Source organism: Mixophyes fleayi, chromosome 11 (assembly GCF_038048845.1).
Source record: "Mixophyes fleayi isolate aMixFle1 chromosome 11, aMixFle1.hap1, whole genome shotgun sequence".
Classification (NCBI taxonomy): Eukaryota; Metazoa; Chordata; class Amphibia; order Anura; family Limnodynastidae; genus Mixophyes; species Mixophyes fleayi.
The window spans coordinates 26026534-26051548 of record NC_134412.1 but is presented as its reverse complement, the minus strand read 5'-3'; the positions used below and the strand labels follow the sequence as shown (position 1 = coordinate 26051548).

At 39.3% G+C, this 25015-nt stretch overlaps 1 protein-coding gene across 1 annotated transcript in view; it reads left to right on the top strand.

Annotated features, from left to right (window-relative positions):
* The window catches only part of ALDH16A1 (aldehyde dehydrogenase 16 family member A1), a 55697-nt gene extending 44201 nt beyond the window's left edge, over positions 1–11496 (top strand). The window contains exons 16-17 of the mRNA XM_075190381.1: positions 7150–7275; positions 10977–11496. Coding sequence (XP_075046482.1) covers positions 7150–7275; positions 10977–11150 — 300 coding nt within the window. The 3' untranslated portion in view covers positions 11151–11496. The remainder of the gene's footprint in view (positions 1–7149; positions 7276–10976) is intronic.
* Positions 11497–25015: the final 13519 nt, after the last annotated feature.

The following is a 25015-nucleotide window of genomic DNA, read 5'->3' as shown; positions in this document are numbered from 1 at the left end:
ATTTCGGTAGCGTTCAGATATGTGTGTGGGGGAACTGGATTAGGTGATATATCACCAGCTAATAGAAGCAGAGAGGAAGAAAGATAGGAAAGAAATTGTAAGAAGTGTGTCCTTTTTGTTTCTGGCAAACGGGTAAGCCTGTTATAACTATTGAATTTAAATTGGACAACAGTTCATGAGTGTTAACTAGAGGTGAGCGAAGTAATGTGGACAGAGGTGTGTGTGTTGCAGGAAGGGTGATATAGTCCCAAAAGATAGTGCCATGAAAGAAGAGCAAGAAAAATATTTTGGCAACATTGGGATTTAGAAGGAAAATGGCAACAAATGCAGGGATTAAATTATCTAGTTGTAATGTCCTGTGCAATCAGTAGTAGTAGAGTAAAGCCTACATTTAAAAAAATGCATCATGTAACCATTAAAAAACAAAAAAATTTTTTACCATTTGTTGAGAATTATACACTGAAATTAGGGTTTAAGGAAGCTGCAGTGGATGTAGATTATTTCTAGATGTCTTCAATTGTTCAATGTTTGTTCAACTGTATTTTCTAAACACTTTGTGATCAAAACACTTAGGGGTATATTTACTAAACTGTGGGTTTGAAAAAGTAGAGATGTTGCCTATAGCAACCAATCAGATTCTAGCTGTCATTTTGTAGAGTGCAATAAATAAATGAAAGCTAGAATCTGGTTGCTATGGGCAACATCTCCACTTCTTCTAACCCACAGTTTAGTAAATATATCCCTTAGTGTAGAAAACACATATCTGCCCCCCCACATACGTCTCCCCCCAGACTAAATGTTTAGTGAAAGCAGACGCACAGCTTGGGCACACACAGGCAGGGAAAAATGGAGACAGGAAAAGGCATAGGTGGAATGCAGCTGGGAGAGCCAACTTACTTGGAGCAGGTGTCATTTTACTGTGCATAGCGAAGAAGGCACTCACGTTGCCTTCTGCCAGGTCCGACAAGTAAAGGAAGCTGAAGAGAAGAGGGGAAGTAGATTTAGGGACGGGACACATCCAGAAGCTGAATGCTGTACTGCTGTACCTGGTTAAATGACCGTACGCACACTCTAGCCCAAGCAGAGAGTTACTGTTCCCCCAAAGAGACCTGAGGATCGTGCCAGAGGAAACTGCTCCACATGCAATGTTCATTGCTATTTTGAAAAAATATATATACTTTGTTAATATTTTGTACAAATCGAGAACAACACTATGATAAATCCTATTCACAGCTCCATTTAGTGCTAGAGAATGACTACAATATATGTTTAATTTATATGAAGATACATTTATCAGTATTACCTGTAATCCTTCTGTGACACTTTTTTCCAGATTAACAGTTCACTAAACACCTTTCAGCATTGCTACTTATTTCATTGAATTTTATAAACATATATATTGATATTGTGTTGCTGTTATTTCTATTTATAAAGTTGCCGCACAACTGTTTGGTTGTATTGGTGTGTGTATATATAACTAGATTTTGTATAATGGAAATGAATAAATATGTATGTATGATTAAAGTTCTCTAGAAGATACATGGTTATATATGCGGATGAACCTATGTACAATGTAATGTAATTGAACTTGCTACAGTGCCCGTCAAGGTTTAATCCTGAGGTGCATTGCTTTTAACTTTACTGCATGCAGTAAATTGTCACGTTTGTCCAACTTCCATAAGAATGATTTCAATTTAAAGTTTGCATTCACTGTTAATAGGTGCAGAGAAAAAATATTTGGATTTTGATAGGAGTTAAGGACTAACTTGAATTATGATTGTTATCTTTTTATAAAGCAATAACATATTGCGCAGCACTGTACATTGAGTGGATTAGGGTAAAAATAAATAACCTACAATGACCTGAAAACAGAAGATACAGTTGGCCCTGCCCAAATGAGCTTACAATCTAAGGGGTATGTGGAACAATTGATACATAATGTAATGGACTAACAATAGTAGATGGCTGGGAGAGAGGGGGTGTTTTGGTTACTGTAAAGCAGAAGCATTATAACCAACCAGTATTAAAACACCTACTGGTGACTGGCATTTCCGTGCCGATACTGGTGGTGTGGTACAGCTAGAATGAGGAGAGACTGCGGAAGGTGGAGATAGCAGCAGCGCCACTAATTCCACAGCGCTGATGGGGCGGCACGGTGGCTCAGTGGTTAGCACTTCTGCCTTACAGCACTGGGGTCATGAGTTCAATTCTCGACCGTGGCCTTATCTGTGTGGAGTTTGTATGTTCTCCCCGTTTTTGCGTGGGTTTCCTCTGGGTGCTCTGGTTTCCTCCCACACTCAAAAACATACTGGTAGGTTAATTAGCTGCTAACAAATTATCTGTGTGTGTGTGTTAGGGAATTTAGACTGTAAGCTCCAATGAGGCAGGGACTGATGTGAATGAGTTCTCTGTACAGCGCTGCGCAATTAGTGGCGCTATATAAATAAATGATGATGATGATAATAATAAAAACCAGACACTAATTATGAATGCTAGCAGCTGACATGTCCATAAAGTAATATCCCCAAAAAAGGGATATTGATAGGGCGCTGACTTAAGACCTTATTTCCAACTGCTGCGTCAACCTCTAAAAATGATTGGTACAATACTTCCGTAGACAATATCACCTTACAACAAGTATGTTAATTAACCTTCTATTGATATTAATTATATATCTATATAAATGTTTAGGAAGGGAAGCTGCCGCTTCAACTGTAAATTATTGTGTACTAATTAACCATAAATGAATACCAAAAAAGGAAGTGCAGCTCAACTCGCCAAAATGTAACTTACCACACGTCCCATTTAGCTTAAAAATATTTCTTAATTAATATCCAATCTTAAAACAGCCGATTAAATAAATAAAATACAGTAATTAAAAGCAAGAAGCATGGGCACTCCTGTACTCATACGCCAGCTCACAGTAACAAGTTGTAGCAACGGCTGTTGTCGACAAGGAGGCTGCATAGACCTCCAGAAGATGAACAGAGGTGGCTATAGCAATGACATTTGGAGTTTCCGGGCTGAACAGCTGAATTGAGGTGGTATTCTAGTAGGGCTGCCAAACAACCCTGTCCTAGGTGTGCTGATAATTCTGACTAACTTGTAATTTCTCGCTGCCTTAACAGATTGCTGCTGTTATATGTTTTTGAGAAGGTGATTATGTGGGAAGAGAGCTCATCTAATGTACAGCCTTCTCTAATTAGCAATGGACAGCTCTGTGGCACTGTGGTCATTAGGTTTGAGTCCACCAGGGCCTTGAATGTGTGGAGTTTGTATCTTTTGTCTGTGTTTATATGGCTTTCCTCCGGGTGCTCAGGTTTCCTCCCCCAATCAAAAAAAAATGTGGTGTATGTGGTGGGGAATTTAGATTGCAAGCTCCAATGGGGCAGGAACTGATGTGAACGACTACATATCTTCTGTACAGAGCTGCATAATAAAAATGATGTTTATCATGGAAATAATTACACACAGTTACAGACATAACAAATCTACAGATACACTCTCCAATAGAGCACTTCAGATCCATGATGAAGATTATTGAAATGTGCTGCCTGTCTGTGCAGGAAGCTGCAGAGGGAATGAATTCACATTCTCTTTTTGAAGTACAAGAAAAGAGTCTCTCTGGCAGCGCTGATGTGCGACATAAGCTGTTCAAGTGATACAAATGAAAACAAGGGGGTGTTGAGACTTTTTTTTTTTTCTTTTTTTGTCTTTTTACATCGAAGTACTTTTAAACTATGCAAGAGAAAAGCAAAACATAAAAAGAATTCATAAACAACCATTATGCATGACTTACCAGCATGGGTTTATCCACGATCTGGAAACAGATCCTACGAATTCCCATGTACAACAAAAGGAATGCAAACAAAACACACAGAGATATGAGACTTTATTCCAGTGAACAACTTCGTCAATTATGCCTAGTCAAGTCTAGAGAAATTATTTGCTTTCCATGTAGTAAGTCTACGGCAATTACATCATCATCGCCGTTATATTATATAGCGCCACTAATTCCGCAGCGCTGTACAGAGAACTCGCTCGCATCAGTCCCATTGGAGCTTAGTCTAAATTCCCCAACATACACACACACACACACACACACGTTTTTGTTTTTTTTATTTGGCCAGGTCTTGTTGCCAGCTGCTCAGACCAAGTGGTTCTGCATCAGCACTTGTCAAAAGCCACCTGGGGTTCTTTTACTTGGGTGCGACTGAGATCGTGGTTTATTTCTCCTCCCTATCCTGGCCTGTCCTGTCCTTCCTTGCTCTAAATTCTATTGGTCCTCCTTCCTATCTATTGTGACTTGCCCAATAAATGAATATCTGGTATGTAACTACAGCACATCACTGACACTCTGTTTGACGAATTTATAGACTTGCTGACCATTTTTATTGATCTTGGACTTGACCAGTGACGTCTATTGATTTACTACCTAATTGACTAACAATACTTTACACTATTATAAACTAATGCTTATCTACTAATTTACTGGATACAATGGCACACAATACATCACTTACTGACAGTTCATAGATTAACTACTAATTTACTAACTACAAGACAGACAACTTTTCACTAAAGCTGGGTACACACTACAGAAAATCTCTCCTGATGCGGTATGGTTTATGATTTTACCAATCAGCATGCCGATTCATTCGTACACGCTAAGCCTTCAGATCTGTGCTCTTCATTCGTCATTTACTATCTGCTGAAAAGACCGTGGCTCTGTATACTCTATGGAGATCTGCCTACACTGCTGGTCGTGAGTGCGTACACACTGCAGAATTTGCCCGACATCGTTACATCGTTTATAGAGATTTTTAGCCCGGTTATAAAATCAAATGTAATGATGCGATTTGCTTTGGTACGATAAAACTTGAGCGCGGGAGCATTCACACTAATGCAATATCGCACCTAATGGTCATTTATCTTGTGATTGGCAAAATAATTAGGTGAATAACCTGTAGTGTGTACCCAGTCTTACTGACAACTTTTCACTTATTTACTGGCTAATATTACAAACTGTATTTCAACTACTGACAGACAACTATCTAATTGTTCTATATCTCCCTCTCCCCTGTACTTTTTCTTTATTCTGTATTATCCTTTTCTCTGTTTAACTATTATCTTTCACTCCTCACTGTACTCTTTGTAATTTCTTAATTAAATGGTGTGGTACACTTATCCTTTTTCACTTGCTCCCCCTCTTTAGGGCCCCTTATTAGTAGCCTCTGTACTCTGCTTTAGTTCCCTGTTTGTTTCATCTTCATCTCTTCTCCCACACTTCCCGTTTACTGTATTAAATCTCTTCTGTCCTGATCACTTCTGCCTGCTATATTATTTCATTTATTTTATTACCAGTTATCATCATCATCATTTATTTATATAGCGCCACTAATTCCGAAGCGCTGTACAGAGAACTCACTCACATCAGTCCCTGCTCTATTGGAGCTTACAGTCTAAATTCCCTAATATAAACACACGCTCACAGACAGGCCATTTAAGGCGGTAGGTCCAAGGATCAGGAAGTAATGACTCTTCGGGACTTTTAAGTGGGACTGGCTTTCTCAAAGATACTGTAACATTCAAGTAAATAAAATGAATAAATGGTGTAATAAGTACAGGGGTGGTCAGGGCAAGATTGACCCCCTATTGACAGCACTGTATATAAGAAACATCATGTCCGTATAAACGGGTATCCAGAAATAAACCCAAAATGCAAAACAAAATAAGTGGTATTGTGTCCTGTTGTCAATATGGGAGAATTAGGACCATTCTGTTGACGAATATACAAAGCAGATCCCATTCTGGTGGCAAGAGCACTTCGCAGACTGCATTGTGGTGGCAAGTATACAATGCAGACCACAACTTTTGTGGCCAGTATACAAATCTACAAATCTGTGGAACTATAAGTCCCAGCATGCCTTGTCAAACAAAGACTAGGGATGCTGGGGCTGATAGTTCCACAGCAACTAGACATCCTCTCTGTGCAGCAGACTCCATTAGCATTTACTACCACCAGCCTGTTCATTTGTAGAAAAAGTGCTGGGAGCTGTCATTGGCAAACAGTGTACAGTTCCCGGAATCTTAATTGGCTGATGGAACCTGCCTCTACCTCGGACTCCAATAAGCCTGTCAGAGTCCACTTTACAAGCAGCCGTGTACAAGCTAGTAACCCATTAACACATCAGAAACTGTCTGCAAATTGCTGATGGCAGCTCCCAGCTTTCCCTAGAAATGAACAGTTGAATAAACACTCTTTACTACATATTAATTATTTAGCTCTTAAATAGTGACCTTTTATATTTCTAAATATGGAGTATTCAAATAAATGGAAAATACTTTAAAAAAATAAGAAAAAAACTCCTCTACTGATTTGTAATATCTGATTATTTGCTCCATTCACTGACATGACAGTGCAAAAGCTGTTGTGACCTCAGGTGTAGGTTTCATGCAGCAAGATTGCCTATTCTCCTACTGTTTTACAGAAGACTGGGCTGGCTGTGCAGTGGAAGATGTAGTTGTGGAGATGTCACAGGCTGTTCCACACATGTGTAGTGTCACCTGCATTGGAAACCGCTCTATAGAATCATTGGTTTGCGCTACTTCCTCTTAGATCACACGCAGAAACTTTTAGTGACTTATGGTGGTATAATATAGCGGAGAGGCAATGCTGGAGTGAAATGAGTGCAATGCTTCTATAATATGGGGGAGAAGCAATGCTGATGTAAAATAAGTACAATGTTGGTATAATATGGGTCACTGCTGGTATGTTTGCACACTGCTGATATGGTGTGGATGCAGTGCTGGTATAATTGTGTGAAATGCTGTTGATAATGCTGTTTAAAACTTTTTTTTTATTTTTATAAATATAATCCGATGAATAGCTAATAAAACAATAGCACAATCAGAATATAATGAAGGTGAGTAAGTGTAACAATATCAGAGGCATGATGGCACACTACTTATCAGGACACTTGCATGTACATCTTTTCTCCCAACTTTAATCATTCTAATATTATTCTCCACTGACGGTCTGAAATCTGACACCTGATCGTCTCCTATCTACAACTACTTCTGTGAAACTACTGTATAAAGGTGTATTCTGTTTTCTGAAATCGACTCCCCTTTTTATATTTTGTAAAGGTATTTGACACATCTGACCTCCCAGGAGGAGTCGTGAACATCCTTACTGGGGGGCGAGACCACTTAGCCAAATATCTAGTGGAACACCAAGATGTACAAGCCATGTGGTACTTTGGATCCGAACAGGTAAAGTAGTTTTCCACTTCCCTCAAACCTTTCCCTATATAAATATGTGAACAGTTTACAGCGGCGATTCCCAAACAGTGTGTTAGGGCACATTTGTTTGTCACAACAGTGGGCTGGATGAGTCACAAGAATATATCATCTAAAATTATAAAATGAGTTGACACTATGCATCTCAGTTACGGTATCCTAAACGTCATTGGCTTCATGTAACCACATACTTTGTGTACTAGGACAGACATGCATATGTCAATTTGGAATTCCCAGCAGCTGATATGGCTGGGAGCATACAAATATTTGCATCATCAGTCATGTTGCATGTGCTTCATAGTAAAGTATTTTTTTTTTTTATAGCAGCAAACCTGTTTTATGCAAGGAATAATATATTATGTATATGCTATTACAAGAGTCTAACAAAAAGGTAAAATTCAGCTGTACTAGAAAAAAAAGTCTGATTGGTACCCTCGGTGTGGGACAAAACACACTGGGCCTGCTCAATCAAGGCGCGCATTCTGAACGCAACGTGCGTTTGTTTAAAACCGCGCGTAAATCGGCTCTGCGCACTCCCAAATTCAACAAGGAACAGATGTGAAGATACGTGCGCTGATTAATTAGGGTGCAGGTCTGCTCTGCTACACAAGACACTGCAGGATACGTCCAATGCCTATGTGAAATATACATTCGGAAAAGAATAGGAAAAAAAAAAAAACTGTTGAATTAATGTTACCCATAAATAATATGAGCATTAATGACAAAACGGCTGAAGACAAGCAATTTTTTTCCCCCCCGTAAATACATTTATTAGGATGTTCTTAATGTCTGCGGAACATTAAGTACACTTTTACAGCTGCTCCTGATTGCAAACACATGTCATAGCATGCAGAGGATCATCACTGGTGATCAGGACTTAGGCTGGGTACACACTACAGGGTTTTCAGCCGATTATTGGGCCAGTCACACAATAAACGACCATTCGGCCTGATATCGCATTAGTGTGTACGCTCCAATGATGAACTATCATCGTTCCCAAGCACATGGTAATGTTCCATTTGATTTTTAAACTGAGCTAAAAATCTCGGAACGATGTAGTGCCAATCCTGCAGTGTGGATGCACTAACGACCGGCAGCGTCCGTAGACCTCTATGGAGTGTGCAGAGTCGCAATCTTTTCAGCCGTTGGTTATGATACATGAAGAACACAGATCTGAAGGTAAATTGTGTAAAATGTGTTCAGTGTGTACACATGAATCAGCTGCTGATTGGGACTTTTTTTTTGTCATTGGTAAAATCTTTAACAGCATCGCATTGGGAGAAATCTTCTGTAGTGTACACCCAGCCTTAGACTAACCTGGTAGCTGGAGCAAGAGATATGGCAGAAAAACAAGTAATTTTGAGATGCCCAGAGTTTGATTTGGATGTGACTGTGTAAACTTTAGATTTGGCATGACCTTCCTGTAAATTGACTCCGGCCAAACGCACCTTCTCCGCCCAGTTCACTCCCCGAAATCATAGACTATAGTAAGTGTCCTTTGCATAGGAAGACGGAGCGGACATTGCTGTGTTTACTGGTTATGCGCAGAGTGATTTTGCATACAATAGGCTCAAAATTGCGAGATACTTGCCTATTGATGAATCAGACCATCTCCTGTAAAGCACTGAAATCTGTAAAGTTTTTATTAATAGATAAATAGAAACAAACAACAAAGAAAAAAAAATGTAAAGACTCACTGTAGAAAGGTCTTTTGTCACAAATACACAGAGTAATCTGCTAGTGTCTCTGTACAGCCATCTGTAATTCAAGACGCCTATGACAGATCAGAACTATATGCCGCTTCATTAGCGCCCAAAGAAAAGGAGAGAAACCCTACAGTGCACGCTGCAGCATTTAAACTATACTCACAGACTGGGACAAATGGAGCATATAGATTGTCCAGGTGAAAATTCATTAATAGAAGTTGATGAGACGTGTTCTGTGCAGCATCTCTGTATGTTCCTGCACTTCTCATGTTTGTGATTCTGTTTAATCATTCATTATAGTTGCACTATAGTGTTTAACTCCTTTTCTTTGAGAGTATGGATATGGAACAAGTTTAATATTTGCCCATGTGGTCATAAAAATAAATAAATAGGACTGTCATGTACTAAAATGTTTGCATTCAATTGCTGTATTTGAAAGGTACCAGATTTCACTAAGAATACTTGATTTGCTCTCTGTTACTGTGAGTGCATTTTCCAACCATTGCGCTACATTAGTAAAGCGTGGTAAAGAGATGTGTGCATTTAATCTAGTCTATACTGCATCATAAGTTTCACAAGAGCTCCTCTCCTTCCTCACACTGGGCCTGTTTTATGTTCGCGCGCACGCAAGTTGCGTTTTTATAAAGAGCACTTCGTTTGAGCGTAGTTTCCACTGTATTCAAATCCAAGCGGGTCTCAACTTGCGTTAAGATTTGAATCTGGGAGTAAGTACGCTCTGCCTAAACAGTACTCGCCTTTTGTAGACGGACAGAACAGACTGCGTATACGCACAAACATATGTGCAATATAAGGTCACATTAGAAAACCTACAAAAAATATTATATTATAAAATAAATGAACAACTATTAACAGTATAATCATTAATAGTTTAATATGGATTTTCACACACTTTTTTTTTTTTTTATTGTTTTTGTATTCAATACATAAATCAAGTCTATCTTACCTGCATACAGATGTTCTGTGCTAGTTGTTGCAATGCATACATGTCGTTTTTAAAACAAAGACTATGATGTGTCGGTCATCGCTATCAGTCGGCTCTTACACTTTCCATGTAGCTGGTGCAAATAATACAGTTGAAACCACTGTGCGGGCCTATGCCCTGTGTAAGGCTCAGCAGGCCCAGTATGGATGGAGGAGCTTAGTAAGAGGAAGGAGTGTAATCTGTTGTCTCACTCTGCTAGTGTAAATACTGCTATTGTATCGCTCCTTCACCCCCATCCTTTACCCTCCTCACTTCCTCATTCTTGTTTCTGTATTGTGTTTACAGTTCCTACGTTGGGACTAACAAAGCTGCCGTTGACTCCACTCCTGGGGGTAAATGTATCAAGCCGAGAGTTTTCCGGCGGGTTTGAAAAGTGTAGATGTTAACTATATGAACCAATCAGATTCTAGCTATCAATTTGTAGAATGTACTAAATAAAAGATAGCTAGAATCTGATTGGTATTTCAAACCCGCCGGAAAACTCTCAACTTGATACATTTACCCCCCTGTTCTCCACACTAACCACTCTTTTCTGTAATACTTGTACAAAAGAGACACAGACCTTCAATGTACAATAACCAGTGTTCCTGCAGATGAAACTGCACAGGTTATAGGGAACAATAATTCCTGTGTGCACGAACTCTTCTAAATAAGTATTGAATAGGTTATAGTTGATGAGCAGGACAGGGGCATGTAAGGTGAAAAACATTGTGATGGTTACTGAACTGCCTGTGTTTGACGTGCACCTGACGTCATTTTGTTAGCTGAACAAATACCCATGTGACTGCAGCCTTACTAGGAAACAGTGCTTGGTGTCTTTTGGACATAAAGTGCCTCCGTGGTTCCTAGTGAGTTGAATTTTGGATCATCCTGCAAAATGGTTTTCTCCACAGTGTGTAGGAGACAGGGACACTTTCAAACATACCCCACCTAAATTTTGTAACCCATCTCTTACCTTCCAACAGGGATCTAAGTTTGTGGAGTGGTCGTCTGCTGAGAACTGTAAGCGGACATGGGTGAACTATGGGCTTACCAGAGACTGGGAGGAACCCCAACAAGGAGCAGGGGAAGAGTTCCTGTATCAAGCTACACAGTGTAAAAACGTCTGGATACCAATGGGGGAAATTTTTGCCAACTAACCATTTACGGCCGTGTAATATTTTTTATTCTAATTAGGGTACACTTTTATGCATCGTTCGGTTTATACCTCAGGGAGTTCATTGTTAAAGGTCCAGTAACCCCCCTCTTCCCCCCCCCCCCCCCCATACTAATCATATAATATTCAGCATGCAGACACTGGATAACTATCGTCCAGCAATATAACGGTTATGATCCCAGCTTCCCCCTTAAAGTAGAACAACATTCCAGCCTGGTCAGCTAAGCGATTACTCTTGTTGAAGTGGGGTAACAATGAGGATTTAGCAAATTTTGAAGGATTTTAAGAGAGTGTATTGCATTTTCAATAAACCAATACATTTCAGCAAAGGTTTGTGTGTCATATTTTTATATACTGCTCTAATATAAACTTGTTGCCTAAACAACATATAAATCTATTTTGAATTTAAGAATGTAGTGAATAAAGTAACTTCTATGTCTATCAGTGTGTACAGAGGAGGAGTTGCACAGATTATGACATTAGGAAGGAATGGAGGGTGCAATCTGACAACAACTTTACGGCAAGAGGGAGAAATTGGGACCTAAAGCAAGCAAAAGTTTTCTTCTAACTTTTGAGGGTTCCTTTTTGGTCCACACCCTCCCTTTAAATTACTGTTCATTGTGTGGAAGCTAAAGAAGTGGTAGACAACAAATGTCATGGGTGGCTATGCATATAGCCTTCATGAGTATCATGTACTGCCCTTCTGTGTTCTTATCCTGTGACAAGAATGATCAAGCAATCTTAAATAGACCTGTGGTCTCAATATTATAGATACAAACTCCCTAAAAGAGCAGGTATCTCAGGTTACACCATTCTACCATAAGAAACAAGGGTCTGCCATCATCTAAGCATCATTTATTTGGGGTCATAACAACTCAGCAATTGTTGATCTGGTACCAAAATTGGCAGCCCCTAAGGGACTATGGCTACCATTGGAGGTTCCATAAATGCATCCTATTAACACCTAAAACCTATAGCTTAGTTCCTCTCTTAGTATTTTTTATTTGTGAATACCAATGTAAGAACCGGTGGTAGTCACTTTAACGGTGCTGATAACACCGACGGGGACTACCACAAAGGGAAAAAAAAAAACCGAAAATGACTTCCCCGACTTAGAAGAAATGATGACTGACCTTAACAATGACAGAAGTAGTTCCCGGCAGTGTGAGAACCAATCACGATCCCTAGTAAGAACAGCATGTTGTTTTCTATGTCCTTTAAAAATAGTGATACAAAGGTCACAATTGAAAAGGACATAGAAAACAACATGCTGTTCTTACTAGGGATCGTGATTGGTTCTCACACTGCCGGGAACTACTTCTGTCATTGTTAAGGTCAGTCATCATTTCTTCTAAGTCGGGGAAGTCATTTTCGTTTTTTTCCCCTTGTGGTAGTCCCTGTCAGTGACACCAGCTCAAAAATTTCGTACCCCACCCGTAAGAACAACAGTTGACTGCGTTAACCAAGTCCTATACAGCAGCATTGTTCTGAGAATAACAACCCAGGTAAGTGATGACCTAGAACTAGCAAAACTCTTTTCATTACTGTTGATCAGTTGTAGTGTTTTGTTATATAACCTTCCGAAATATATCCATGGCCAATCTCCATGTTCATGTTTATCTATTATGTACTATCCAGTTTGAAAAATATGGGGCATATTCAATTGTCTGCGTTACGTGCAAAAGTAACGCGGCTTGTGCACTATTACCGTTATTACGGTAATAGTGCGCATAATTACCGTTATTATGGCACCTTTAACGCCGGCTTTCAGGGAGCTGCGAGCTAAAATCCGACTTAGAATTACCGTAATACCGGTAATATTCTTAACGTTGTGTTACTTTTGCAAATAACACGGACAATTGAATATGCCCCAATGTGTGGCAGTGATATGACAATGATAAACAAATCACTGTCTCAATTCCCCATTCTTCCACCTCTTCACCTGTCTGCTATCTATTTTTTTGATATTTAACGTATTGTTGTTTATCCTGCTGCCAACTCAAGTTAAATATAGCCAAAGTCAAAATTACTCTTCCTGTCATCTATTACTCCTGATATAGTAGTCATCTCCTGATGTACTAACAATATATTCATTATCAAACGTATGTCCCACTCTGTATGTGAAAGATCCAATAACGAGTGCTGTCATGTTTCCTCCAATGATGTCGGCTTACACTTCCTGTCAATTCCTTTGTGAAGGTAACTAATACATAATACAATACATATGTAGAATATAAAGCCACAGCAGAACACACAGGAAAAAAAGATTCATTCATTAAACATATTATCACCTGTTAATAATATAATCATTAAGGAAAAAAAAAGTTTTTTTTTTTTTTCTATTAAATACATTTATCAAGATGTTATTAATGTCTCTTGTACATTACAGTTGCTCTTGATTGCAAACACATGTTCTAGCAGGCATACGGGACCGTCATCCGTACCACTCGGTACTTATACCTGACCTGTAGCTGGTACAACTGAAAACAGATGTGCACCTGATGCTTGAGGCCAATTGACTTTTTCGTTAAGCCTGAGGCAGCTCTGCAACACTTTATTATTTGTCAGTAATTTTTCTGAAAAATGAAAAATCCAATATAAATGTTAAAAATGAACTGAGTAATTCTTTTGAGAATTCCCATAATTATGTAATCTTGGGTAATACTTGGTAGAAATCAATATTTATTTTACAAAACAAAATAACCCTATCATTGTTCAGTGTGAAGCACAGTTGTAGAAATAATGGTTTGCAAAGCATTTCACCCCTGGAATCTCTTAAATTTCTTGATCTGCATCACAAAACCAGATTTTTTAAGGTGACTGCAATACCATTAGAAGAAGCAAACACCTGCAGCCCACAGACAATACCGTCTTGACGTGCTATTGAATACGCTTCCCATATAAACATTTGCACTAAAAGCCTCATTCTCCTGCTTCATAAATTGACACCCTTTGACAGAACACTTTAATTTCTCCATTCAGTTATGTAAACTGCTAAAATCAACCTCTCCCTTATCTATAGGGGTTTTCCACTGACTTGATGAATCAGCAATGAAAACCATTTAAACCGAGAAATGGAGAAGTCATGGTAATAATTGTTCTGTACAGCATACTCTTTTTGTTCATGTCTGTATGCACTGCACAGTCCAGTATATTAGGAACACAGGACACAACTTGGACCACACATGCATGGGAATAAGCCAATACATTAGGAGGAGAGATATATGAAACCCTTGATATTTAATTTGTGTCAATATTATCGAATTCAAACACAAAATTTGAAAATTGTGCCGAATTTCATAAATTGTGGGTTTTACCAGCATTTATCTGATTCTGAATCGCTGTTCGCATCGACCAGTCCTCAAAATTAAATTTTATTTTGTAGTAGGAATGGCTGTACATCCTTGTGCAAAGCAAAGAGCACACCTCAAAAGATGTACACTATCCATCTTTTTATCACGTTTTGTAATCTCTCACCACATCCCGAAATTTCTTTTTTTTTTTTGTCCTTGCATGTGGGCCCAGCCTGCACCTAGGAAGAAGCCCACAACTCTGCCCACCAGCTGCTGCAAATGCTGCCATTTTGCCCTGCCAGCTAATGCATGGGCACATCAAGGCACATGATGCCACCACCAAAGAGGCTTTTACAAAAAAAAACTTCTGCATCAATCCCATCAAAATAGAGAGAAAACAATTGTATTTTGCAGCGGTCAATGTTTTTATAGAGGGGTTGTAAAATATGTAAGGAGAAAAATTAAAACTTGTAGGAACTGCTGCTATATAGCAAATGCAGCCTGTACATGAGTGAACAGTTCTCTGGGCTACTACTAGTGACAATCACAGAGAACATCCACAGATGTTCTCCTCCGATTCAGTTCAAGGAGAATTGGTGTCTGAGGATCTGTAAGCACTTTTTACAAGGGTATACACACGTGACATTTGATGATGCTTGCTGATTGCCTTCTTTACACTAGCGTTACTGGGTTGCCAAAAAATTGGCAATGGCATTTGGCCAAATTATATAACCATATGCTTCGATTCACCCATCTCTAGTCTGGACTGCTTAGTGGGAAACATGCTTGTCAATTTTACCAGCATGGTGGCTCAGTGGTTAGCACTTCTGCCTTACAGCACTGGGGTCATGAGTTCAATTCCCGACCATGGCCTTATCTGTGAGGAGTTTGTATGTTCTCCCCGTGTTTACGTGGGTTTCCTCCAGGTACTCTGGTTTCCTCCCACACTCCAAAAACACACTAGTAGGTTAATTGGCTGCTAACAAATTGACCCTAGTCTCTCTCTGTCTGTCTGTCTGTCTGTCTGTGTGTGTATGTTAGGGAATTTAGACTGTAAGCCCCAATGGTGCAGGGACTGATGTGAGTGAGTTCTCTGTACAGCGCTGCGGAATTAGTGGAGCTATATAAATAAATGGTAATAACAATACCATTTTTCTCACCAATTAGACTCTTTGTTGAGCCCCTTTTACTGGAGCTATGTGATGCTGTAGGGATGTAGGAGTTGAGTGGAAAGACCAATCAAAAGAGTTGTTGACTTATGATCGGTCCTCCTGCTTACATCCTCCTCCATCGCCACTTAAAAAGAGTCAATCGCTTAGTAGAGGGATTTTTTTTTTTAGTTTGACCCTGCTGGATAGGCTTTTTCTCACTAGATAGATGTGTAGACATTCTACCTATACACCATTCCACCTTCCTGTTTTTCTTCCTGTATCCCTTATCTTTTAGCTCAATAAAAGATATTGATGCAAAGCAATAACCATTCTCCTTGCACATGAAATACCATTGGAGAAAATTCACATAAAGTAGGGACTTAGTAATACTAATTGACAGAAAGCTGAATAGTAGCAGAAAGTGCCAGGCACTGGCTACAAAGGAAAATAAAATCCCGGGATGCATTAAATGGGCATAAATGAACATGATGCAAACATAGGACTATGTATAAGTCACTAGTTAGACAACCTTTTGAATGGGGTACAGTTTTGGATACCTCGCTGTAAGAAGTAGATAGTTGAAGTAGAGAGGGTTCAGAGGCTTGCAACCTCATTAATTTAGGGAATAGAAGGCTCAACTTGTTTTGGGGTTGTTGTTTTTTTTTGGGGGGGGGGGGGGGGATGCCTTAGAGGTGACCTAATAAATAAGTATAAATATACATGAGGTATAAATCGAAAAACAAAAAGGACTGGGCTAACCAACCTCATACCACAACCATACAGAGAACAAAGGATCATCTGTTGCTAATGGAAGAAGACTGTTTCATCATGATTGATTATTTTTTATAAGGGTGCTTAAGCTGCAGGCTTCCCTACCATATGGGAGTCAGGGGTGATGGCAAATTCACTAACAAAATTGAAATATGGATTGAACGCCTTTACAAAAATTGGTATCGGTAGCTATAATCAATTAAATAACATTTTGGGGTGATTGATGAAGGTAAGTTTATTTGTTGTTTTTGGATTAGAATTGTAAACTGGTATACTGGGGGGTTTATTTTGCCTTCCTCTGAATCAACAAAAATAATTTATTAATGGTCGATTTGATAGACCTGGAGATTGTAATTATTTTTGGGCAATGTTTGTAAATGTTTCCTTTAAAAAGGCATTTCAGACTTCTATCTATAGCAATCAAGCAACAAAATAAACAATTTACTGGTAACATCTCATATCAGAGTGGGCTTAAGTGTGTAAAGGTCATTGTTTGCCAATACAACGCTTTATGGTCAGTTCTAAAAATACTATATTATAAGTAATTACAAACTCTTTAACATTCTGAACAGGAAAGTAAAAACCCAGCTTCCACCACAGTATAAAAAGTTCTACAAATAGTAACTTGCACTCTGCAGGTTTCAAGCTCTTAGAATCAAAGATTCACTGAAAGTTCAACAAATTTTCCTTTACATATAGAACATTCTATCAACTGTTCTTAGTAAAACCTCTAACACAGGAAACAACCTCCACGCTCACAGTGCTTATTTTTAAAACAATACAAAGGTGAACGTATATGCAAAAATAGATTAAACTGAATGGGATGACTTTACAATATGCATAATATCAAAATAGTGCATTGAAAGCTTAAAATAGCTATGGAGGGATTACAATTTATTAAACTCATCCATAGGACTAAGAATCAGTTGAGGGTATTCCCTTTATACCCCCATACAGGGCCTAAGGTAGAGTTGGAACAATGTTTTATGTCAAAAACACATTAGTAAAATGTATCTATAAAACTCATACAGGGATATGCTGAAATACACGTATATTCAGTTACTTGCAACTCAACATACTACTTAAAATACTTATGTTGGAGGAAGACACATAAAGCTTTTGTTAAACTTTAAGAATATAATGCAGTATTTAGACGCCAGTCATCAACTTATTGAAGTTAATGATTTTAATGTGTTTTCATAGATCAAGGATTTGTTCAGCTCAGTGTATAGATGTAGTAACGCAGCCTCCCCATCACCTCTGCAGTAACGCAGCCTCCCCATCACCTCTGCAGTAACGCAGCCTCCTCATCACCTCTGCAGTAACGCAGCCTCCCCCATCACCTCTGCAGTAACGCAGCCTCCCCATCACCTCTGCAGTAACGCAGCCTCCCCATCACCTCTGCAGTAACGCAGCCTCCCCATCACCTCTGCAGTAACGCAGCCTCCCCATCACCTCTGCAGTAACGCAGCCTCCCCATCACCTCTGCAGTAACGCAGCCTCCCCATCACCTCTGCAGTAACGCAGCCTCCCCCATCACCTCTGCAGTAACGCAGCCTCCCCCATCACCTCTGCAGTAACGCAGCCTCCCCCATCACCTCTGCAGTAACGCAGCCTCCCCATCACCTCTGCAGTAACGCAGCCTCCCCATCACCTCTGCAGTAACGCAGCCTCCCCATCACCTCTGCAGTAACGCAGCCTCCCCATCACCTCTGCAGTAACGCAGCCTCCCCATCACCTCTGCAGTAACGCAGCCTCCCCATCACCTCTGCAGTAACGCAGCCTCCCCATCACCTCTGCAGTAACGCAGCCTCCTCATCACCTCTGCAGTAACGCAGCCTCCCCCATCACCTCTGCAGTAACGCAGCCTCCCCCATCACCTCTGCAGTAACGCAGCCTCCCCATCACCTCTGCAGTAACGCAGCCTCCCCATCACCTCTGCAGTAACGCAGCCTCCCCATCACCTCTGCAGTAACGCAGCCTCCCCATCACCTCTGCAGTAACGCAGCCTCCCCCATCACCTCTGCAGTAACGCAGCCTCCCCCATCACCTCTGCAGTAACGCAGCCTCCCCCATCACCTCTGCAGTAACGCAGCCTCCCCCATCACCTCTGCAGTAACGCATCCTCCCCATCACCTCTGTAGTAACACATACTCCCTTAATGATAATATACAGTCAAGTCCATAAATATTGGGACATCAACACAATTCTCATATTTTGGCCTCTCTACACTACCACAATGGATTTGAAATGAAATAAACAAGATGTGCTTTAACTGCAGACTTTCAGCTTAAATTTGAGTGAATTTGCATCCAAATCAGGTGAACGATGTAGGAATTACAACGGTTTCTATATGTGCCTCCCACTTTTTAAGGGACCAAAAGTAATGGGACAATCGTCTCAAAACCTATTTCATGGACATGTGTGGGCTATTCCCTCCGTTATTTCATCATCAATTAAGCAGGTAAAAGGTCTGGAGTTGATTCTAGGTGTGACATTTGCATTTGGAATCTGTTGCTGTCGACTCTCAATATGAGATCCAAAGAGCTGTCACTATCAGTGAAGCAAGCACTCATTAGGCTGTAAAATCAAAACGAACCCATCAGAGAGATAGCAAAAACATTAGTGTGGCCAAATCAACTGTTTGGAACACTCTTAAAAAGAAAGAACGCACCGGAGAGCTCAGCAACACCAAAAGAACCGGAAGACCACGGAAAACAACTGTGGTGGATGACAGAAGAATTTCTTCCCTGGCGAAGAAAAACCCCACTGAGTAATACTGGGGCTCTGTGCTACTAAACACAGCTTCACTGTCTCAGATTTACATTATCCTTCCTGGACAGGTTGGTAGGCTGGATACTTCTGCCTGTGGACCAAGATTGCTGTTCACCTATGTAACAGAGTCTTGGGTGTTACAAGACGAAACGCGTTGAGCGATATCCAGCGTTATTTCCACTACCTCATGTGAGTGCTTTTATTACTTTTTATTAAAAAGTTCTGTATACATATTGAATGATCCTTTTTTTCCAATCTTGTGCATTTTCGCCACGTGTATCAGGCTGGAATTATGAAGCTATTGATGTTGCATATGTCTTAAGTACCTAGACGTGAGATCTACATGATTTTTGGTACGCAGATTTTTATTACATATTTGCTGCACTCATCTGGGTGTCCTGTACATGATAATCGGAGACTAAAATCTCAGACACTCCATAGGATTGTGGGGTATTTGGTGACTGGCCCTTACTAATTACATTTCAGTGTTACACTATGTTTGCTCTTTCCATATTGTGTGACTGATTGGTGGAGATTTGGAGGACTACAAGTACAGCAGAGACTGCTCCATTTTTTTCCTGGAGACCCATTGCTGCTTACCTTACGATACGCATACTATTACACATTTCCACCTTATATATCTAATATTCCACTTAGAGGCACCCTGCCTGTTCTTGTATTACAGCATATATATATATATATATATATATATATATATATATATATATATATATATAATCAGTGGTCAAAGTTGTCTGGTATTGTGTGGTTGTTGCGGTATTCCATACTGCCACTTCTACTACCTTTATTGTAAAACAATCACATTCCAATCATTTACATTTTCTATACTGCCACTTTTAGCCACTGCTACATGTAAATTTTTGTTCCTGAACATTAGGGGCCTGATTCATTAAGAATCTTAACTTGAGAAACTTCTTATTTCAGTCTCCTGGACAAAACCATGTTACAATGCAAGGGGTGCTAATTAGTATTCTGTTTTGCACATAAGTTAAATACTGACTGTTTTTTCATGTAGCATACAAATATCAAGTTTCTCAAGTTAAGATCATTAATGAATCGGGCCCTAGGACATCTAAAATGTGTGAGTGAAAAAAAAAGGGATTGCCTCTAGGCAATTACTTCATACATATATGTGTTTCTCTCTATGTCAGATCCTGCAGCAGAGTAGAGACTTTAAATAAACACATAAAAAGAAGACGAAAGAGTATTCCAAAGTGAGAAGTAATTATAGAGAGCTATATTAGATCAGGAGCATTATACAAAACCATTGCAAATGCATCCCTGGGCGCTCAGGGCAGTCAGCTTTACAAAAGTGAGAGAAGCATAAAACAGCCAAACTGCCTATATCCATCCCTCCCCGAACCTTATTGTTGGACAGGAAGGGCACTCATGAGAGAATCTACTGTAACCAGCTACAGAAGAGAGTGGGGGGTAAATGTATCAATGGCCGGATGCTTCAACTCCGGCGAGATCGGCGTCTTCAGCGCTTAAATTTAAAGCGGCGCTACCTTGTAAAGGGAAACTTCCCTTTACAAGGCAGCGGCGCTTTAAATTTAAGCGCTGAAGACGCCGATCTTGCCGGAGTTGAAGCATCCGGCCATTGATACATTTACCCCTGGATGTGATGGAAGTTAATGTAACAATCTCCAAGATAGTATACAAAAGGGGTCTTTATGAGAGGGTTGCTAAACCCTGATTGAAAAGAAAACACATGACTGCGCGCAAAGAGTATACATACCCCCAGCTAAAATATACTGCAAAGATCTGGCGCTAGTCAAACACTGCACACCAGCCAAGTAGCACCATCCCCAGCGAGAGGTATGGCATTGCATCATGTCATGGGCATGCTATTCAGTGGCAATATTGGCAGGATTGATGGAAGATAAATGGTGCACATTACAGACAAATCCTGGAGAAAAACTGCCACCATTTGCCAACAACCCTCACACTGGAGGAGAAAGTTTATTTCTACAAGACAATGATCCATAGCATGCTGAATGTAATTTAAATAAAGAAAATTTATGTTCCCCTTAAAAATCTGTGGCATGTGCTGTCCATCTCTGCTCCTCAACTAACGACCCAGCTTGACCAATTTAGCAAGGATGAGCGGACAAGTATTGCTCTGTCTTGGTGTGACTAACAGCTGCCAGAGTCAATGGAGAATAAAGATATTTACTTTTGATTTAAAAAAAAAAACGGATGCATCCTGACAATTAATTACTGGATTCCGTAATATTTTTTTGGACTTCTACCAATTGGATTACCAGCTGTGCTAGTAATAAGTAAGACTGATCTGTACCTGTGTGGATTTCGTTCCTTATTAAAAGCTACGGAGCACTTTGTGTGGTATCTTAAGGGCAGCTTGTATATTTACTAAACTGCGTGGTTGAAAAAGTGGAGATGTTGCCTATAGCAACCAATCAGATTCTAGCTGTCATTTTGTAGAATGTACTATATAAATGATAGCTAGAATCTGATTGGTTGCTTTAGGCAACCTCCACTTTTTCAAACCCACAGTTTAGTAAATATACCCCATAATGTCCACCGCAGCTACGATGAAACCCGAGATAGTGTGAACTGTAGTAAAAGAAGCTTGACCATGTCATTGTATAGGACAGAGCTCTGAAATCCCCAACCAACCAGGAGGCTCTCTTGTAAAGAAAAGGATACCTAAATGTTTATTTAATGTATGATATATGGTTTATCAATGTGAGTGCATGGGAAACAATTCCTTTTTTGATGTTTTTCTAACAAAAAAAGCATGTTACATTAGATTGTTTCTTTATTTTCCTTGGTACATGTGAGGTGAATTGATTTACTGAGGAGGAATCATTTGAGCTATTCAAGATTCATGTTGCGTGCTGTGTTCCAGAGACACAATCATCAAAAGCTCTTTACATGCTATGTTTATGTAACCGTAATGTGAGTGCATTCACAACAGGGAGTGGTGTGTTGATGTGAGACACAATCAGCACTTTATTCACTTGTTTGTTTAAAGTTGTATTTATGTTTAAAAAGGTTTTGTTTTTTTTTTTACTTTATTTTTCTTTTTTCTTTCTGTGTATGTTTATATCTGAATGGGAGCTGATCACATCATAAAAGTGAGATTCTTACAGTTGTATTAAAGATTGTTTCATGAAAATTAAGTACTTTGTGATAATATATTGGGACTTTGTTGTGGTATATATTGGCCATTTATATTGTGATCTATGTTTTTTATTCATTGTTTTGTTTCTTTTTAGTGTGTTTGTGATTACATAAAGAAAGTGATTATAATTTGTCTTTATTTTGCATATCAAGCATGTTCAGTATGTCATGAGTGTGCAACATCAACTACGCTCACTTCCCATCTTTCACACTGAACATAGCTGTAACCCATCAAAAACTATCGCCAACACATGACACATTTATTGATTCTATAAATATATATATTATATAAATATTTATTTATTATAGAACTCCCCATATTACCTGATGTCATAATTCCAAATAATTTACTCCATCATGATCTTACTGCTCCAAGTATGTTAGGCCCCTAACAATCAAGATCTGCTTCTCCTCAGCTGCTAGATACCTGCTAAAGAGGTTAGCCACACCAAACACCACCATCCCTTTGGGACTATGACCTTGGAGATACGTTTACCATAACACTGAGTTCCGTTACCGCCAAAGTAGTAACCCACATAAATCAATACCCTCTGGGATCCCAACATAGCAAGCAAAGAAGTTTGACTCTTCACAACAGTGCACCCTGCCTAATTCTATCTATTTATTCGATGCCCTCCTGAATGCCCATAAACCATGCCTCCAGACCAATCTGTAAGGTTCACCATGTAGCTCCTAAAAAGGCATGCATGTCCTTCTTTCAATTGTATATGTCCATTGCAAGAAACAAACTTTGGCATCAGACGATTAATTTTGATCCTTCTCTGGTCAACACTTTTTTGCAACCAAGGCAGAAAAAAAACCCATTGACCTGCTTAAGCAGTGGGAGCCTCTTTTAAAGGACGTAAACACTCATAACCCCTTCTAGCGTGTCATGGGGCTACCGATCCTAGGACATTGGCAGTTTGCTATTAGCCTCCATCTCAGCTTGTTAGACTAACCTCCCATTAAGTCATATTGTCCCTCATTTCCTCTATTACCCTAATAAAGTCATTGTGGGCTAAACCCCGACTGTCCTCTTTGCCAACCTGAAGTTAAATATCTGTTATATAAGGATGATTTTTGCTGCGAAAATGTAGCATTGCCAGAAGACATTGTATCTGGCTCAATGTGATCTTCTGCACTGTATGTACACTGTGTACCAATGTACTCAAAGCCAACTGCTTATTCTGATGAAATCTACATTCCTTCAGAATGGAATCAACTTCTATACCCAAGAATTGAATTGTTGAACTTGCCTGTTCTGTCTTATCCTGTGCTAATGGATCCCCCAAACATTGCTGCTTTCAGAGTACTTCTGCTTTATAGTAGCCATGCACACCCCCCCCCCCTCCCCAACCAGCTATTAATTATTATGTATCGATTGTGCCCCCTTCAGATTGTAAGCTCATTTGTGTGGAGCCATTGTCTTCTGCTTCTTATATGTTATTTTTTGTATCATGTATTTGTATAAACGATATATTACTGATGCATTAGAAATGTAACTGATCAGGCCAAATCTTGGAAACAAACATCTGGCAGTCCCTAGAACAATTTCAAAGTCTAATTTGAAGCATCTTTTTAAAACTGCTTACAATATGCTTCAATATTAAATTCATTTAACACAGCTGGTGAATACATAATGTTCCACTATTTTAGCAGTAATACAGAATATCTACAAATGCAAACATAAATATGACAACCTGTCACAATATTTTTTTAATGTTAAAACATTACTCACAATCACCAACATCTGTTTCCAGAGATAGAAACACATATTTCATTTAAATCCCTGTTGCAACAGACACTTGGAAAGAGAGCACATTAAAGTAAGGCCTCTTATGTTGCCCCAACAGCCGTTGCGCTTGGGTCTGAGTGTATCGAACATCATAGTGGTGAAAAAATATATTCTAGATTGATTTTGTCTTGATGTGAGCAAAAGTATCGTAAGTTGTCAGAGCCCTTCTAACTCCGCAATAATACACATAAGTGTTACATCAATGAGTTTGGGCATGGTTGTGAACCCTCTTTTTTAAACTCCCCTAACCCCCTTTTTGCTATAACTTGATGTTGCTTCTTCTCTCAGTTCTTTGATAAAATAAAAAAGTCCGTAAACAATGCTAGCTGTCTAAATGTTTTATAAAATTGCCAACAAATTATATGTTCAAATGTTTAGTAAACTGAATGGATTGTGCTGGACAGCAGAAATGGTCATAATTAAGGAAGAAGTAGCAAAAATATCCGTATTGAATAAAGGTTAAAAAAAATGGGGAGAGTGAGGTGTAATTATAAGGCAAACTTATGGCAAATATAGGTACCTTGTTTACCCCGTGGAGGTGTACCTAATAAAACAAGGCCCTAAACATATGTGAGATATGATTCTGAAATGATATCTTCGTTTTATATATATACTCCTAATGAAGTTCTCTGTTTGAACGAAACGCGTTGAGGCCTTTATTGCTACACTATCCTGGTGTACACCGCCACACTCTGGGAGCTATAGATTCTATCCTACACTGAGCTTTTGTATGGAGCCTATGGAGGGACGTCTATAAGTACCACCAGGAGATGTGACAATTTACCAGCAATCCTGCCTATATATTACAGATAAGCATTTATATTTTATCTGCATTGTGAGTTTGCATTTTATAAATTTATCTGTTTATTAAATTTTCTATAAAATACTACACCAT